Source organism: Varanus komodoensis, unplaced genomic scaffold, assembly GCF_004798865.1.
Source record: "Varanus komodoensis strain SLA01 unplaced genomic scaffold, ASM479886v1 scaffold32, whole genome shotgun sequence".
Lineage (NCBI taxonomy): Eukaryota > Metazoa > Chordata > Lepidosauria > Squamata > Varanidae > Varanus > Varanus komodoensis.
Genome location: NW_025335798.1, coordinates 11,829,308 through 11,847,359, shown reverse-complemented (window position 1 = coordinate 11,847,359; position 18,052 = coordinate 11,829,308). Strand labels below are relative to the sequence as shown.

General features: G+C 42.6%; 1 protein-coding gene across 1 annotated transcript in view; it reads right to left on the bottom strand.

Moving 5' to 3' along the window:
* Positions 1 to 18,052, bottom strand: part of KALRN (kalirin RhoGEF kinase) — a 599,751-nt gene that overhangs the window by 279,325 nt on the left and 302,374 nt on the right. The window contains exons 6-7 of the mRNA XM_044438481.1: positions 12,911 to 13,033; positions 7,934 to 8,125 (exon numbers count right to left, since the gene is read on the bottom strand). Coding sequence (XP_044294416.1) covers positions 7,934 to 8,125; positions 12,911 to 13,033 — 315 coding nt within the window. The remainder of the gene's footprint in view (positions 1 to 7,933; positions 8,126 to 12,910; positions 13,034 to 18,052) is intronic.

Here is an 18,052-nt window from a genome sequence, read left to right as displayed (position 1 = left end):
TAAAGGTAAAGGTTTCCCCTTGACATTATGTCCAGTCATGCCTGACTCTAAGGAGCGGTGTTCATCTCCGTTTCCTAGCTGAGGGAGCCAGTGTTTGTCCTCAGACAGTCTCCATGGTCATGTGGCCGGCATGACTAAACACCGAAGTGCACAGAACGCTGTTACCTGCCCACTGAAGTGGTACCTTTTTATCTACTTGCATTTGCATGCTTTCGAACTGCAAGGCTGGCAGGAGCTGGGACGGAGCAACGGGAACTCACCCTGTTGTGCAGATTTGAACCGGCGACCTTTCGATCTACCAGCCCAGCAGCACAGTGGTTTAAACCACTGCGCCACCTGCAGTCCCTGTTATTGGGGTAAGTCATGTTTAAACTGAAATTTGGAACATATATCTAGACTAGGGGTCCTCAAACTTTTTCAACAGGGGGCCAGTTAAAAGGTGCTGGCAGCACACGTGGGCCAGTAAGGGGGCAGGGGCGGAGAGCACACATGCGCCTGCTTGCGGTGAGGCAACGTGAGGCAAGGCATGTGTGGACACACATGAGGCAAGGCAAGAGGCGAGACAGCAGAATGTGCACGAGGCAGCGGCTTGCTTGCTCAGAGATCATTTCTCCAAGCAAGTCCAAAACAATCTCCACGCGAACAAGTTGCCACCTCCATGCTCGCGGTGCAAGGTGTGTGGCAGTGGGCACAGGTGCGGAAAGTCCAGAACCTCTCAGGCAGGCTGGATAAATGGGCATGGTGGGCTGGATCCAGCCCATGGGCTGTAGTTTGAGGACCCATGATCTAGACAACACTTATTTAGCCCGTAGATATCTGCTCTCTATGATGCTCTATCTGACCACTTCTCTAATTTCCTCAGAGTTCTAGCATTCTTATAGAACAAGTATTTGAGAACTGAATTCACATGACACTATAAAATATACACATGTGTGACTACTAAAATAAAACAGTGGAGTCCTGCATATGACAACAGACAGCAAAGCTGTCCCATGAACACAGCTCTCTAATATTATAATATTAGAAATCCATGATATGTTAAATCACCCTCAGCTTGCTTCATGTTCCTGCATGTACACCCAAGTAGTCCTTTGGTTTGTGAATATCTGTGACACGCAACTGTACCTATATAAATAGTTAATTTATACTATATCTTCCAGGTATTTCACTATGTTATTCCCTGTTGCCACAACTAATCTGGATTGTACTCTGCACCAGAAGACAAAGCATTTAAAATGTTGCTTTGGGGATGATTTAGTTTGGGTGGGGAAAACAGGAATTTAACTATTGCCATAAAAAAGACCAAAGACATGTACTTGAGTAATGTTTATAGAGGGTTCCCCCAGAGTTCAGAGAAATTCAGCATATGCTGATTCAGATAAATTGCAGGTGCTGTAAGTTGTAAATAGTGTATGAGTGTCAACAAATATCAGTCCACATCTTTTAAAATAGGAATCACCTTAGTAAGTGTTTAACAAATGTACATCCCACAAGAGGAAATAGCATGTTTTGGTTACTAGGTGACAAGAGTTACTAGGTGACAACATCACGGGGCGCTCCACTGGACCCCAGGGGCAGCTGATGCTGCGGCCATTGCTGGACCCACTGGGGCCGGAGGACACCAGGATGGTCAACAATGCTGCTGCCGGGGAGGACACCGCCATCTTGTCGGCCAGCGAGTGCCGTGAGGCTGCCCTTGCTTCTCCACCCCGCTGGTGCTGGGTGAGAGCCACGCCGGTTTAGGTGCGGGGATGGGCCGCCAGCTTATCTTGCCGGACGCGGCCAGGGCCAGCGGCCAAAGGGCGGTTGCCGCTGTTTGGGTGCCGTGCGGGGGCTGGCCTGGCCAGGGGCTTTGTTGTCGGCTGGCGGATGGGATTGTTAATTGGATTGGGATATATTGGGGGTGTTTTTAACTGTTTTAGGTGTTTTAATGTGTTTTTAGCTTATTTTTTAATGGAGTCATTTTCAGCTACGAATATGGGGTGGCCTGGGGAGCATGCGGGCGCCGCCATTGGGGTGGTTATGGGCAATGGACGTTATGGCGTTGGGGGTCTAACGTGTCCACATAGAAGGAGGGACAGATGGTTAACACCTGTTCCTCTTTCTGGTTATTCCCCCAGCCTGAGGGTTCCAGGTAGTCTTGTCAACCGCCCCCCCGCCCCAGGCCTGTCGGTGCTGCTGCTTAATGCCAGGTCTGTCCACAATAAATCATCCCTCATCCATGACTTGATTGTGGATGAGGGGGCCAACCTGGCATGCATTACAGAGATCTGGGCAGGAGGGGGGATGTCTCCCTCTCTCAACTGTGCCTGCCTGGGCATCTGATCCAGCACTGACCACGCCTGGAGGGGAGGGGAGGGGCGGTCACTTTGGTTTACTGAGCCTCTATCTCCCTTACGGGGTTTCCTGGCCTCTCGAGGCCGGGTCAAGAGTGCCTCTACTTGGTGTTGGGCGACCGAGACAGACTGGGAATTCTGTTGGTGTACCATGCACCCTTCTCCCCAACAGACTCCCTGCCTGAGCTGACGGAGATTATCTCGAACTTCGTGTTGAAGACTCCCAGGATGGTGCTGCTCCTGGGGGACTTCAATCTCCATGCCGAGGCGGTTCTGACCAGGGCAGCTCAGGACTTCATGTCCTCCATGGCATCCATGGGGCTGTCTCAACACGTCATTGGCCCGACCCATGAACATGGACACACTCTGGACCTGGTTTTCTCAACGGAGCAGGAAGAGGGTATCTGAGGGTGAGGAACTTGTGTCTGACACCCCTGTCATGGTCAGATCACTTCCTCGTGAGGTTTGAGCTTGAGAGCAGCCTTTCCCTCTGTAAGGGTGCGGACCCAATTGTGCTGGTCCACCCCCGGAGCCGGATGGATCCGGATGGATTCCTGAAGGCCCTGGGGGATTTCCCGGTTGATAAGGCTGGTGCTCCTGTCGATGCCTTGGTTGAACTATGGAATGGGGAAATGACCAGGGCTATTGACACGATCACTCCTAAGCGTCCTCTCCCACCTGGCAGAGCCCGTTCATCCCCTTGATATACACCTGAACTACGGGCGATGAAGCGGGTTGGGAGACGTCTAGAGCATAGGTGGAGGAAATCACAGGATGAATCTGACTGAACACAATTGAGAGCCCATTATTGGGCCTATGCTGTGGCAGAGAGGGCGGCGAAGAAGAAATTCTTCTCCGCTTCCATTGCCTCCTCACAATGCCGTCCGGTGGAGCTCTTTTGGGTGGTACAGGGGCTAGTACCTCTGGACCCAAAGAAAGATCTTGTGCCACCCTCGAAGGCCTGTTATGATGACTTCACCAAGCATTTCAGGGAGAAAATCGCTCAGATTCGTCACAAGCTGGACTTGACTAGTGAATCAGATTCTTCTGGGGAGGTGCCAATGTTGCCGTCTGGTCCAAAATTGATGGATGAATTTCAGTTGTTGCAGCCTGATGATGTGGACAAGGTGTTTGGACAAGTACGTCCCACCACCTGCTTACTGAACCCTTGTCCATCTTGGCTACTCAAGAAAGCCAAGGATGGGATTGGGACCTGGATCCTGGAGATTGTCAACGCCTCTCTAAGGGACGGCCGGGTACCTGCCCCTTTAAAGGAGGTGGTAGTCCAGCCAGTCCTAAAGAAGGCATCCCTGGATCCAGAGGTAGCCTCCAATTATAGACCGGTGGCCAACATCCTGTTCTTGGGCAAGGTGTTAGAGTGGGTGGTGGCAGGACAACTCCAAGCACTCTTGGATGAAGCTGATTATCTGGACACATTTCAGTTCGGCTTCAGACCCGGGTATGATACTGAATCTGCCTTGGTCACTCTGTATGTTGGCCTGTGCAGGGAGAAAGACAGGGGGAGTGCGTCCCTGTTGGTTCTCCTGGACCTGTCAGTGGCTTTCGATACCATCGACCATGGTATCCTTCTGGGTAGGCTTGTATGATTGGGAGTTGGAGGCACTGCTTTGCAGTGGTTCCGCTCCTATCTCAATGGCCGATTCCAGAAGGTGGTGCTGGGGGACTATGGCTCTGCGCCATGGCAGCTATGCCATGGAGTTCTGAAGGGGTCCATTTTGTCCCCCTTGCTATTCAACATCTACATGAAACCACTGGGAGAGGTCATTAGGAGGTGTGGGCTGTGGAATCATCAGTACGCTGATGATACCCAGCTCTACCTCTCATTCTCAACTAATCCAGGTGAGGCAGTGGTTGTACTGAACCGGTGCCTGGCCGAGGTAATGGGCTGGATGAGGGCCAATAAACTGAAGCTCAATCCAGACGAGACGGAGGTCCTGTTGGTAGGTGGGTTGGGCTTCAGGATGGGAGACCTGGGCCTTGTCCTGAATGGGGTCGCACTCCCTCTTAGGGAAAGGGTTTGCAGCTTAGGAGTGCTCCTTGACCCAGAGCTGTCATTAGAAGCTCAAGTAACAGCGGTGGCGAGGAGCGCTTTCCTTCAGCTTCAGCTGATCCATCAGCTGTGCCCCTACCTGGAGAATGATTGCCTGGCAACTGTGACACATGCATTGGTAACTTCCTGATCAGACTTCTGTAACATGCTCTACGTGGGGCTGCCCTTGAAGACTGTCCAGATACTTCAATTGGTGCAAAACAGAGCTGCCAGGCTGCTGACGGGGACTGGGCATTGTTCTCATATAACCCCAGTCCTCCATCAGCTTCACTGGCTCCCCATTGAAGTCCAGGCCCAATTCAAGGTGTTGGTTATCACCTATAAAGCCCTCAACGGCTTGGGTCCTGGTTATCTAAAGGAGCGCATGCGTCCATATATGCCCTCCCGCCACTTGAGATCGGCGGCAGAGGCCCTTCTCTGGGAACCCTCTGTGAAGGATATTAGGAGGGTGAGCACCCGGAGGAGGGTCTTCTCTGTGGTGGCACCCCACCTATGGAATGCGCTCCCCAGAGAGGTCCACCTGGTGCCGTCCTTATTTGTTTTTCGACACCAGGCCAAGACCTTTTTATTTAAATATTTTAATTGTTAATTGTTGTTTTTATTTACTGGTTTTATACTATCGCCGAGATGCTCCGGATTTTTAATGTTTATTCTACATTTGCTTAGTCTTTTATTAAAACAGAGAAAAGAGAACTATTTAATGGGATCTTAGCAACCATAATGATAAGTCTGACAAGCACACTTAACCAGGGCATAAGTTCCATTTATCTCAGCAGGACTTACTTCTGAGTAAGCATGCTTGGGAACTAACTCTAAATGTTAAATGGACTCCATTCTACAGGAATGATATTCTGGAAATCACTGTTTGGTTCCCATCATAATTTTCACAGCAGTTTGGTTTTCTAAATTACAAGACGATGAGTCAACAGGATATCACCATAGAAGAACCAGAGCAGAATACATATTTCAGACTTAGCTGATGGAACTGCAAGCCCAGCTTGCCAGCTCTCACATCATTTCTTCACACACCAGCACTCAGAGTTTATTGCTCCCATCCTGCTTTCCCACTAAACATCTCACTTGGACCAAATAAGTAGCAAGTTTGATTCAGTCTCCTGTTCCTCTTCTCATGCTACTTAGTCTTGCTAGACTTTGATAAATGTCCGGCAGTCAGGTGGTGGTGGTGGTAGTGGTGGTGATCCTCACTTCAGCTGGAGGGAAGGTCATTAAAAAGGAGTCATTCTCATGTAGCATTAGCTGCTTGCCCTGTTTTTTCTTCCTTTTGTTCTGTTATGATCACTAAGGATATGCCACTACGTGGTATGATTTTGAGTGGTTTTCATTTAGCAGCTGGAAAGTACAGGTTGCTCTTATGTGACCTATATCAGAAATTGATCTTGAGTAGTTTCCAGAAAAGCAAAGAATGTTGAGGCTAAATTCCAAAGATGAGATTTTCATTGGAGGATTTTAGTGGCACCATTTTAATTTTGTTTTAATTTAGTTTTATAAGTGCAGCTTGATCTTACTCTTAATTACTTATTAGTATATCCTACTGATTTCAATGGGACTTATTCCTGAGTAAGCAGGACTATTATCAATTTAAAATACATGCATTTCCTGCTTGATCAGACAGCCGCCCCACCATTTATACTCTCTGTTAAAGAACAGTATCTCATTTATACTCCCTGTTAACGAACAGCATCTCATTTCTATTAAACTGAACATTTTATATGTGGAAGTGGCCTGGCTCCACATTATGTAAAAGAGTAACAGGTGCACTTGAAGGTTAATCACTTATCTGATAGGATAGTAGAGGACTAGATGGTGAGGAACTTCACCTCAATAATAATTCTCTCAGACTAAGTAGCTGAAGATTTCAGCCTCTGTGTGGCTTCATTCAAGTAATTATTGTTGGCCCTAGAATCAACATGGCTCTTGAATCCTCACTGTAAAGATTCATCCAAGAACAGCAGTGGAAGGCCAAAAGTGGGTGCCAGAAAATATCAGAAAAGATTTTTCAGAGGAAACTGGGATGCAGTAGGAATATTTGCTGCCTATATAACATAAGTATAAAAGCTTGTACCTGCTCTATATTTCCCTCTGAATAAACTTTCCTTTGCTTTCTAAATGTTGTGTGGATGCAAATCAAGGGCACTTCCTCTCTGGCAGCAAAGATTCCAAACTTTTGAGGTATCTGGAGAGTGGGCACCTCCTTTCAGGTGTATTGTTCCCTGATATTACCTGGCATAACAATGGCCAGCACTGAGAGCCATTTCTAAATTAACTAGAAATGAGAAAGGGAAAAATGTAGAGTCCTCCATTTTTCAAATCTATAATTTCACTGCTCATAGAATAGTAGAGTTGGAAAGGGAGATGAAGACCATTAGGTCCAAACCCCTGCTGTTGCAGGACACCTATTTACACCATCCCACTCAGATGACTGCCCAGTTTCACCTGGAATGTCTCTAGGCAACTGGTTCCACTGTTGCATTGCTCTTCCATTGAGGAAACTTTTCCTGTATCTAGCCCGAATCTGGGTTATTGCAACCTGAATAGATTATTTCATGTCCCACACTCTGGTATCAGTGAGAAGAGATCTTGACCTTCTTCTTTGTGACAGTCTTTGAGGTATTTATGTAGTGATACATGTTACTGAGATTTGTTTCCATGGGAAACAAGCACAGGCAAAGCACTTTGTCCCCTTTCACCAGATCAGAAATTCATTGTACAGTGAACACTTTGGGTGGGGGGCATTAATGCAAAACATAATAGCACAAGATGTACAGATGACATAAGGCTTTAAAACAGAATTAGGCAAGATTCTGGTTAAGTTTCTCAATGTCTATTACCCAATGTCTATTACTAAATGGAGGCTTCACATCAGTGGCGAACAACAGCAAGAATTAGTTATTGCCTACATGTTCTGTTAGTGGGATGCCCAGAAACTTCTGATTGACAATTGAGGGATGAAGGATACTGGATTAGAGGAATCTTAGAGGAATAGCTAGGTCCTTCTTTAGTTCTTACGTTAAAAAACATCTGAACTTAAAACCAATTCCAGTGTTACTTTCATATTTAGTTTTCAGAGTATCTATTCTAAACTTTGTCATTGGCTCCCCCCCCCGCCACTTTTTAAAGAAAAAACAAGGTTTTAGAAAGACTAAGACTAAGCACAATTCACCCTTGTCCTGTTTCTTTTTGTTTAATATTTCATAGTCTCTATTGTTGCTAAATTTTTGTTTTTCTGTATTTATCCCTCTTATTCTTCCACTGTCTTTTGCAGATTTGCAAAGGTTTTACCAGAAAATGGATCTGACTTACTATGCCTCGCTGCTGAATTCATCTTAGCAGTACAGAAATGCTATAAATAAAAAAACAAATATATCCAACCTATTTGAAGTGTATCATTAAGGAAAAAGCCAAGATGTATCAATCGCATTAATGTTGTTGCTAATGATCTAAACCAAACCAATACCCAAAAGCACCTAGAGGCCAGTGAATAATTCAACCCATTAAAAATACACACCTGTTCAGCCTTTTGGTGAAACACAGCAGACATGGCTAGAATGGTGCTGCGCTCATCCAGTGCTGCAGCAAAGCTCTTCCACTCTTGATCTAGCTGGGTAGAGATCTGTTTAATTTGTTGAGATGCATAATGGCCAGCCTCTGAAAGCCTGGAAGCTACTGACATTATACGGTTTATATTAACATAGGCATTCTGGGGAGAAAAAGAACATATAAGTGAGAATTTAATTTATACCCAGATGATCTGCAGAATTTATTAAAAACTAGTGTAGTAGAATTTATGGAGCATGCTAAAATCAGTTTCTTTCACAAAGGCAGGAAAAATCAATATGCATCCAATACAGTATCACTCTGACACGGAGGAAGCAGAAGACTGGAAGTCTGGAAATACCTTAGCATGAGGCCATGTTCTTCTGCAGGAACTGACTCATGCATTGACTTTGCAGCAAATGAAGGAGCAATTTTGAACCAGTACCCGGCAATTGGGAAAAGTAATAAGCAACTACTTGTTCCTATACAATCCCTTTGAAAGCCCAATTCCCATGTTGGCATCTTTAACAAACTAATTGCATGTGACCTGGTGCAGACTGTAATTGAAGTGCACATTGCCTTGGCATAATGTGAAGAGTAGAGTAGAGTACATGGGAATCACAAATGGTAAGATCTTATTTCAGAAAGATGTCATTAGTAGGTAATTGCAATGTGTTGCCTATGCCTTTTAGCTCAAAGAAGAGAGTGCAACCTGCCCTTGTTTTTGACAATTAGTTCCTTGACAATGGGTGGGCTAATGTAGCCATGTTGGAAAACAGTTTAGCTGTTTCTCTGAAGTCATGACTCACCCTTCGAAGGGGTCACATACAAAGCATAAACCAATTTAAGTGATGCAGTTATGAATAGCTTCAATTAGAATAAGCAGCGTGTGCACTGGGCTATTCAAATATAAATCAGTGTGAGTTGTACCCATTTAAATAGAACAATGAAGCTTGGTTTTAAAAAGTAATGAGATTAATGGGATCACCAAATATATTTTAAAGCCAGATTTCTCTTTTAATAAGACTTATTAATATATATATATATATATATATATATATATATATATATATATATAAGTACTGCAGAATTATAATAAAAACCCTATTCTATTAAAAGAATTTCATTCTATTAAAAGTTATTGCAATGTTTAGTGCATACTAAACATTAGTGTATACAGTGGTATATATGTGCCCGGAAAACCAGATAAGATGCCACAAGATACTTCTTCCTTTGATTAGAATCAGAATACAGAAAAAAGAAATACTATGAAAAGGTTTAAATTGCTACACTACTGATGTCTGCTTTTACTGACTCTGATTGAGATCATCCCAGGAACCTGGCAAAATGTTATGTTTTGCCACGTCTACTTTTATACACAGATTTATTTATAAATAAAGAAAACAATTTGTAAAGAAACTGAGGCAGATGAGGCAACATATCTACAAAAAAGCCCTGCTGCCAGATGCTCAACCTGATCTTTTGCTCATGAAACCTCCAGGGACTTCCCTCTTCTTTTAGCTGGTGTTTCTTCCCTGTCTTGTTGCCAGACAAGGTGCCCTTGTCTGCATCTTTCTTAACCTGTGGTGCCCAGAACTGGACACAGTACTTGAGATGAGGCCTAACCAGTGCTGACTAAAGGGGAACTAGTACTTCTGGTCATATGGAAGTTATACTTCTGTTAATGCAGCCTAAGACAGAATTTGCTCTTTTTGCAGCCACATCACATTGTTGACTCATATTCAACCTGTGATCTACAACAATTCCAAAATCCTTCTCAATTGCAGTATTGTTGAGCCAAGTATTCTTCATCTTGTAATGATGCATGATACACGATTTTTAAAAAGTATGATTTACTGTGTACTGCATGGTGTGGGGAAAACAACATGATAATTTTAAAATTGCAGGAAATTGCTCATGCACAGCTGTCTGAAAGTCTCAGCTTGGAAGAATGCCCATTCATACCCTCTCGAAATAATACTGGAAAAGTCAGAACACCAAAATCCAAATGAAGAATGTAGTCTCAGGAGATCAGTCCCATGAGAATATTCTGAGTGTAACTCCAATGAGCTATTAGGAGAGGAGAAAGGCAAGGAAATTCCTCTTGCTTTTAACTCAGTGGGATCCCTTCACAACACTGATCTAATGCTGTGGGAAATATTAGGGAGAAAGAGGACACAGATCTATAATCCATGTGCCCAACTGCTCAAGCCATTATAAATCACATAAAGCATTCATAAAGTTCCAAACAGTGTTGCAAGGGCCACTGGATTGTGAATGAGAGCTATGCCCATGCTGCAATGTAGACAGAGCTCTGACTCAAAAGGATTTTTCTCATGTTGAAACACTCAGTTTGACTCCACCCAGCAACCACAGAGGTTTTTTGTTATGTATCTCTCCTGTTGCCATATCATTTTTAGTAGCAGCACTGATGTCTTAATATCTGGGTAAGTTAATATTCAGCAGTAGGGACATATCATAATGGGCAGCGGAACTGTATATTTAGCTACTGAAGATACTGATTCTGTCACTGCATGCACTTGCTGTTGCCAAATATTAACCTTTTGTGCACTCTTATACATACATAGAGCCCAAGAAGGTGGCTTGTTGATTCAAATCTAAGAAGATTAGCCATACTTGATGGTATGGTTATTTACATAAACTTGGCAGATGCATTATCTACATATATTTGGATATTTCTTACTTTGAATGGCAAATGTGAAACACCTTACAACACCCTTCAACTTGCTTAAGAAATTATATGATTTGATTTGAGCCATATCATATGATTTGAAGAAAGTAATTAAGTTGGTTCTTTTTTCTTATATAGCCACACATCACACACATTTAATAGCTGCACTTTTTATTTTTAACATGTTTTCAAATATATCTGCAGCTACAAAGACTATATAATTGCCTTATTAAAATGAAAAGCTGAGATGTTCTGGGTTCCAATATGTCTCAACAAAACACGCAGGAAAAAGTAAATATTGCCAGTGGGGGTTTTGTTTTGTTTTTACTATTGTAATGATTTTTGGCTTGGCTATCAAATTTTATCATATTAGCTATTTGAAAGGTGAGATGAAAAATGTCTAGTTAAGCAATGTGCTGCGAGTTAATTTTTAAAAGTGATAGTGATTAAATTAACAGTTGGACCCAGTATGTACAGTTCATGGTGAAACAGCATGCTAGAAAAATGTTCAGAAAATGAGATACACAGAGAATGTTTAGAGAAATGCACTTCATGACATTTTGCTTTAGCAATTTATCTTTTCCTGTTTTGTTATAGCAAAAGGAACGGTAATTGGAAAGCTGTTAAGACCCCGTAGGGATTGGGTCTCAGCCATGGCCATTACTAGTGAACATGCTGTGCAAACCTAGGCATTACTAATCAATACTCAGCTAGCGACAGTCTCCTATGAAACTCAAATATTAAACATTCAGAGGCTCTTCCGTTATGCTTCATGAATCCCAGAATAATCTTCCGGCTGTGAGGAGTCATACATTTAAAAATTATCTCCTATCAAATGGTCCATCCTACCCTTCGTTCTTCTCTGAAGATAGTGATTCTCTGAGTGCTTCTACTCAGAAGAAAAGCATGGAGAAGATAAGCTAGAGGAAATAGGAGTATTTCATCTTCAGTCACATGGCAAATCAAAAGCAAGGTACTTGAAACATGTCTCCTGGTATTAGCCACATGGCACTTCAGAAGACAAGCATTCTGAAAAAAATACTTACATAGGAAGTGCCAGGCAAAACTGACCCCAACATGGTTGAACAAGCAAGCACCATAGCCAGTATAGATAAACCGAAATAAACTACACAACATCCATTCAGTCAAAAGAATTATTTTAACATCAATGTAAGCTTCTGTGAAACATGATATGCAATTTTTAGTGATTCTGAACACTTAAGTAAATTGTTTTATATTTTATTTACAGATGCTAAGAGCAGGTCATTCTAATATCAAAATGAGTTTTTGACCTGGGGACAACTTAGGGTAAACATTTCACTTGCCAGGAGACCTCTTACCCCCTTCAGCTGTGCTATTTTTGTGACTGCATGTTTAAAAATTCTTTGTAAGTTGTTCCAGGATGCAAGCAGATAAGCATAAATGGTTCTGCAATTTTAAATTTTAGACAATATCAACTGGTGGGTGGACTTGCAATGCCTATGTGGTTCAAGTACTAAGCTGCATCACCTTCAGAAGCTAATTTAATGCGAGAGAACATTATTTCTGTGGAACCTTTGACCTACGGAAGGTGTTTAACACTGGTAAAAGAAACAGCATCAATACTGCTTTTGAGTCACCTTTGCATGGAAACAGGTGAATAAGCAGCCAAGCGAGCATGTGTCTTTCTATTCACTGGGTGATGACTTAGTGAAATACTCTTGGAATGGGAAAGGATCATACCAAATGCCTGTGCACTGCTATGAAAACACAGGAATAGGGCCCATGACCATGCAGATGACAGCAGTACAAATGTGTTAATAAGCACAATATTCTATTATCTGCAATTCATATGTCATCTTCAAAATGAACATGGATGTTTAATTGCTGAATTGATCAAACCCTGGCCACACTTGCTCCATTTATTAGAGTCAGAATAACCAGAAATCATATGGAAAAGTTTAAATTGCTACAGTACTGAGATCTGCTTTTACTGACTCTGATTAAGATCATCCCAGGAACCTGGCAAAATGTTAATACTGTGCCACTCCTACTTTTATACACAGATGTATTTATAAATAAAGAAAATAATCAAATATCATCACTGAGACAGATGAAGCAACATATCTTCAAAAAAGTCCTGCTGCCAGATGCTCAACCTGATCTTTTGCTCAACAAACCTCCAGGGACTTCCCTCCTCTTTGAACTGGAGTCTCTTCTCTGACTTTCCCATCTCTGTCCCAGACACAACTTTAGAGAATATCATTATGTACTCACCATGGAATTCATAGCAAAGTGGTTATGCTGGGTCTGTAAATCAAGAGCATGTTGGTAGCTCACCCCAATTTCAGTGTGACTCTGCAGGAACAACTCTTTGTTGTGGCTGATCCAGTCAAACATCTAAAAGAGGGGGAAAAAGAATGTCATGGCTAAAAGAAGGGAGAAAGCCTACATGGGTCAGAATGTTGTAGGCTGTGGCAGACACGCCCTTTGTCCTTTAACCCAGAAATTCAATTGTATAGATTGCTCTGGATTTTTGTACTGGGCCAAAGATTTTTACTGTATGAGTGTGAACATCCTTGTAGTGTTCAATGATTCATGACAGAAGCACAGTCTTTTTATTAAAGCTTAACAGGTTACCAAACAGTACACATCAAACTAGTTTTCTTTTTTGAGATATGGGAGAACAATCTGTCCATGGAAAGAGTTTACTCCAAGTCAAAACTTCCACTCCTAGAGGACAGGAACGTCAGACACCTCTTAATTGGCTCATTCACTTTGCCCATCAGCTCTTAATTAATAGGATCAAGGAACTCTTTCTGCCCTGCTCCTTTAGTTCTGAAATGACTCCTTCATTTTTTCCAGGGCACACCAGGTCTCACACCCTGTTTGTGAATCTTTACTAGGTAACCTCAAAACTACAAATCTAAATCATAGGTTTAGATATAATCACAGAAAGATAAGGTTGGAAGGGTTCAAGAAGGCCATGGAGTCCAACCCCCTGCTGGTGCTGAAAATCAGTTATGCCATCCCTCTCAGATGAGCACACAGTTTTGCCTTGACTGTCTTTAGTGTGGGAGAGCTCACAACCTCTCTTGGGAACTGGTTCCACTGTCCTATTGCTCTGGTGATTAGGAAATTCTTCTTTGTGTCTAGCTTGCACCTGGTGTGCTGTAGTTTATGTTCATTGGTATGTGTCCTACAATCTGGGATGAGTGAGAACAGAACTTTTCCTTCTTTGTACCTGTGGAGTGCTATCATGGCACTTCACCGTCTTTTCTCAAGGCTGAACAGGCCCAGTTCTTTCAGCCTCTCATCATAAGATTTATTACCAGGCCCTCCAACTTCTTCTCAATATCAGAGGAGAACATTACTCTATCTGTAATGTGTGAGAGTTGGATCCCCTCTCTACACTTAGATATGCCAGGAATGGTAGGGAACTCAGCAAATGGCACAAGAAATTGGGAAAGGGAGTTCTTTAAGATTAACATTTCAAGTTTGCTAATTGCCTGTGTTCTTATGGTGTCTGCAGCTCTGGGGGTCTACTATTTCATTTTCATGAGCCACAAAGCAGATATTTCTGTTAACCAATTCATTCTGATAATTACTTTGTTCAGCAGTTTCATATGTAAGACGAGGGCAATCCAACCAAGTTCCTAATTAGAAATTAAAAATTGCTGTATTCTAGTATAGTATGGTTATATAAAAGAACAAGTAGTACCCATTGGATTTTCACATAAACTGTGTTCATGCTGCCACTCTCCCAACCCACTCAGTTTGTCTTTTGTGGCCACCTGCTAGATGTAGTTATGGCTGCCAACATGGATGGCTTTAAAAGAGATACTGATTCTGTCACTGCATGCACTTGCTGTTGCCAAATATTAAGCTTTTGTGCACTCTTATACATACATAGAGCCCAAGAAGGTGGCTTCTTGATTCAAATCTAAGAAAGTTAGCCACACATGATGCTATGGTTATTTACATGAACTTGGTAGATGCATTATCTACATATATTTGGATATTTCTTACTTTGAATGGCAAATGTGAAACACCTTACATGAAGAATGAAACTATCAATGGTTATTAGCCATATTGGGTATATTTTCTTCTGATACCAGAGGCAGCATGCCTCTGAACACAACTTGTTGAGGGAAGGTGACTGCTATCACACTCATGTCCGGCTTGTGGCTTTCTAACTGGAGCATCTGCTTGGCCATTGTGGGAACAAAATACTGGACAAGAGGTGTCTTTGGACTGATGCAGCAGGGCCCTTCCTAGGCGCTTATGTACATGAGTTCTGAAGTCAGAGGAGAAGCTTTTACTGTAGCAGGGATGCCCTTGCCCTTGGCCTGAAACAGTTTCACATGTTAATTATCAATTGAATGGTCTCGCAAGTTCAAAAAATCTTTCTCCTATGTATGTTTGCACAAGGTGGCATCTTAAGTGTCTACATCATGTATATATATGCACTTGATATTAACGTATTTAAAGTTGTTACTGTTTACATAGCAGGGAGCTGACCTTGATACATAATGTAAACTCAATCCAGAATGAACTGGGGAACCCTTAAACTAATATTTAGGCATACATTTTAAACTCTTCATGCTATGAAATATACGAAAATTTCATTTCAGTTGCAAAACACTAGGAAACACCCCATTTGTAAGCTCAAATAAGAGTACATGCTGTTCTAAAATAATCACAAATTCCCTGAAATTGTATCCACATTTGAAAAATGTGCAACTTTTTAAAAAGTATACTTTTAACAGTTTGCATTTTCACACTTTAGTCAGTGGAGGAAAAGCAGATGCATTGAATTATAAAGACTTCAGTGAGGTTCACATTTTTGTTGGAGGAGGATGCCTTTGAAATGATCTTAACTGCCTTGGAGGGTAGGTTGCCACCAAGCGCAGGTCAAAATGCAACCCAGTGTTGGGTCGTATTCTTGTACATTCTAACCCTTCTTAAACGCTTTATTATATCTTCACTGCAAAATTGTCCTGAAGCAGTCAAGCCAGTCAGCTTACGCATCTTGTGTAATTACATGAAGGCACTTGCTCTAATTCAGCCAAAAGTTATCTTGCTTCATACACTTTATGCTTTCCTTATTAAGATGTTACATGTAGTTTGAGTCAAAAAGACTGGTGCAGAAAAGCAGCATAAGTAAAAACAAACAACCAGAGACTGTCCAAACAACAGATTTATCCCTGCAAGAAATCCATCTTATTAAGATGTGAACATTTTCTAAAGCAAGGTAAAGCCATTTAAGGAGGAAAGGGCCATCTGGCAACAAGCCCTAGAAAACAAACTGCAAATTTAGTGTGTTGGGCACAAGCAACATATCTGGGATCAACTTGAAGTTAAGCAATTAAAAACACCAACAGATTGCTACTGTGGGACCAATAATGCATTTTGATACCCTTCACAGTAACTGGTCTGGGAGAATGAAGAACTGTGTTTGAGCAAACTATTGTTCTTCCTGGTCTTATGAAGAATTTTGTGGATCCAGTCAATTGCTTTTTATGTTTTTTGTCTCTCCTTTTTCCGGATTTATTTGCAAAAAGAAGTTAGCAGGAAAGAACAGCCGGCACCTTTAAATGTGATCCTTACTGTATGCAACAGCATGCCAAAATAACAAAGACAAACAGCTTTTCCATCCAGGGTAACATATAATTATTAGCATAATTCTAGGAGTGTGGTTTGTGACTTATCACTCAGAATGCATTCAGACAATGGCAGCTGCCACAAAGAAAAATGCAAGAGCATAGGATTTATGCTCCTTGGCGGCATTGCTATCCTACCCTGCTTGCTTACATAACATATTACCAAATCAGGTAGAAGGCTTCTCAATCAAACTCTTCTCCCTGAGAGGATCGTCTCCACAGCCAGGGCCAGCTTGTTATGAAGACTCTTTCTAAGTCCCTCAGAAGAAGAGAAATGGTTGCTCCCAAGAAGTTTCCTCACAAGAGGAAAAAAGACAAGATATAAATGCGATGTAACAATAATGTAAGTGCTGCCTTCATATAGATTCCGGTGTCAGAGCGCAGTTTGGAATGGTTCCAAAAGCATCTGGTGGAAACAATGCTGTGGACCACAACAGTTCACCTTTAAAAATAATGCAAGCTGAGCACTCTCAAGCCGGAGCTATAAATATATTAGTGTCAGGTGTGACTTGCCATGCACTGGCCACTATTACATCGATATTCTCTCTCTGTATACCTTTGTATGTGCCGTATGGTGTCTGGACATTTGGCCCCAGTGGGGTTCCAACACTCAGACAAGTGCACTCCATGCAGCAATTACATGAGCAAGGCTGTGCTCTCTGCAGCAACCGCAAACAGGCATCTTCTGCCTGCCCACATAAGAAAGCTGGCTGGTGAAATGCAGTATTCAGCAAAAGTGCAAGTTCAAGGAGAGACATGTGGACAGTACACAATGAATGTGAGAAAGAACTGACAATATAGAAAGGTCACAACTTCTGTTTCTGCATTTCTGACCACATATTCCCATTGCATTATCTTACTTCATCCAGCAACTGTGAAAAGTAGGAACACATTGTTGAATATATGTTAGGATTTTCCATGTGCTAATAGGACCCAGGTAGCCATGCTCGAAGGCTCTCTGAGCAGTTAACAAATGTTAAAGTTAAAAGTTTAAAAAGAAATGCAAACAAAAATTAATTTAAAACAACCAAACTGTAATAGTAATTGCAATTGAATCAGTATAGAAGCATAGCAGTAGTACAGAATAAAATGCAATATGTAAAAACAAAGTTAAATGTTAAACCATGGGTCCTCAAACTACGGTCTGCGGACTGGATTCAGCCTGTCATGCCCATTTATCCGGCCCACCTCAGAGGTTTTGGACTCCCTGCGCCCGCCGCTGCCTGCCTCGCCACACATGCAGCAAGGCAGCGGCTTGCTCGCTTGGAGATCTCCAAGCAAGCAAGCAAGCAAGCTGCCTCCTTGCCACACACGCCCACGGGCACCCCTACCTCACTGGCCTGCACCCGCAGGCGCCACCTCCGCCTTTCAACTGGCCCCCTGTTGAAAAAGTTTGGGGACCCCTGCGTTAAACTGTTAAAATGCTGGGAAAATAAGAAGTCTTTACGTGGCACAAAAGAATACCAAGTAGAGGCCAGGTGCACCACTTCAGGGAGCTCATTCCACAACTGGACTGCCACAGCTGAAAAGGCCCTCCTCCTGATAGCCACCTGCCTCAATTTCTTTGGAAGGGGCTCCTGGAGAAGGACCCTCAAAGATGACCTCAGGGGCTGGGTAGGTACATATGCAAGGAGGCAATTCTTCAGATAACCTGGCTCCATGCTGTTTAGGGCTTTGAATGTCAGTAATAGCACTCTGAACCTGGCCCTGACTTCAAGTGACAGCCAGTATAGCCGGAAGAAGAATGGCATAATAT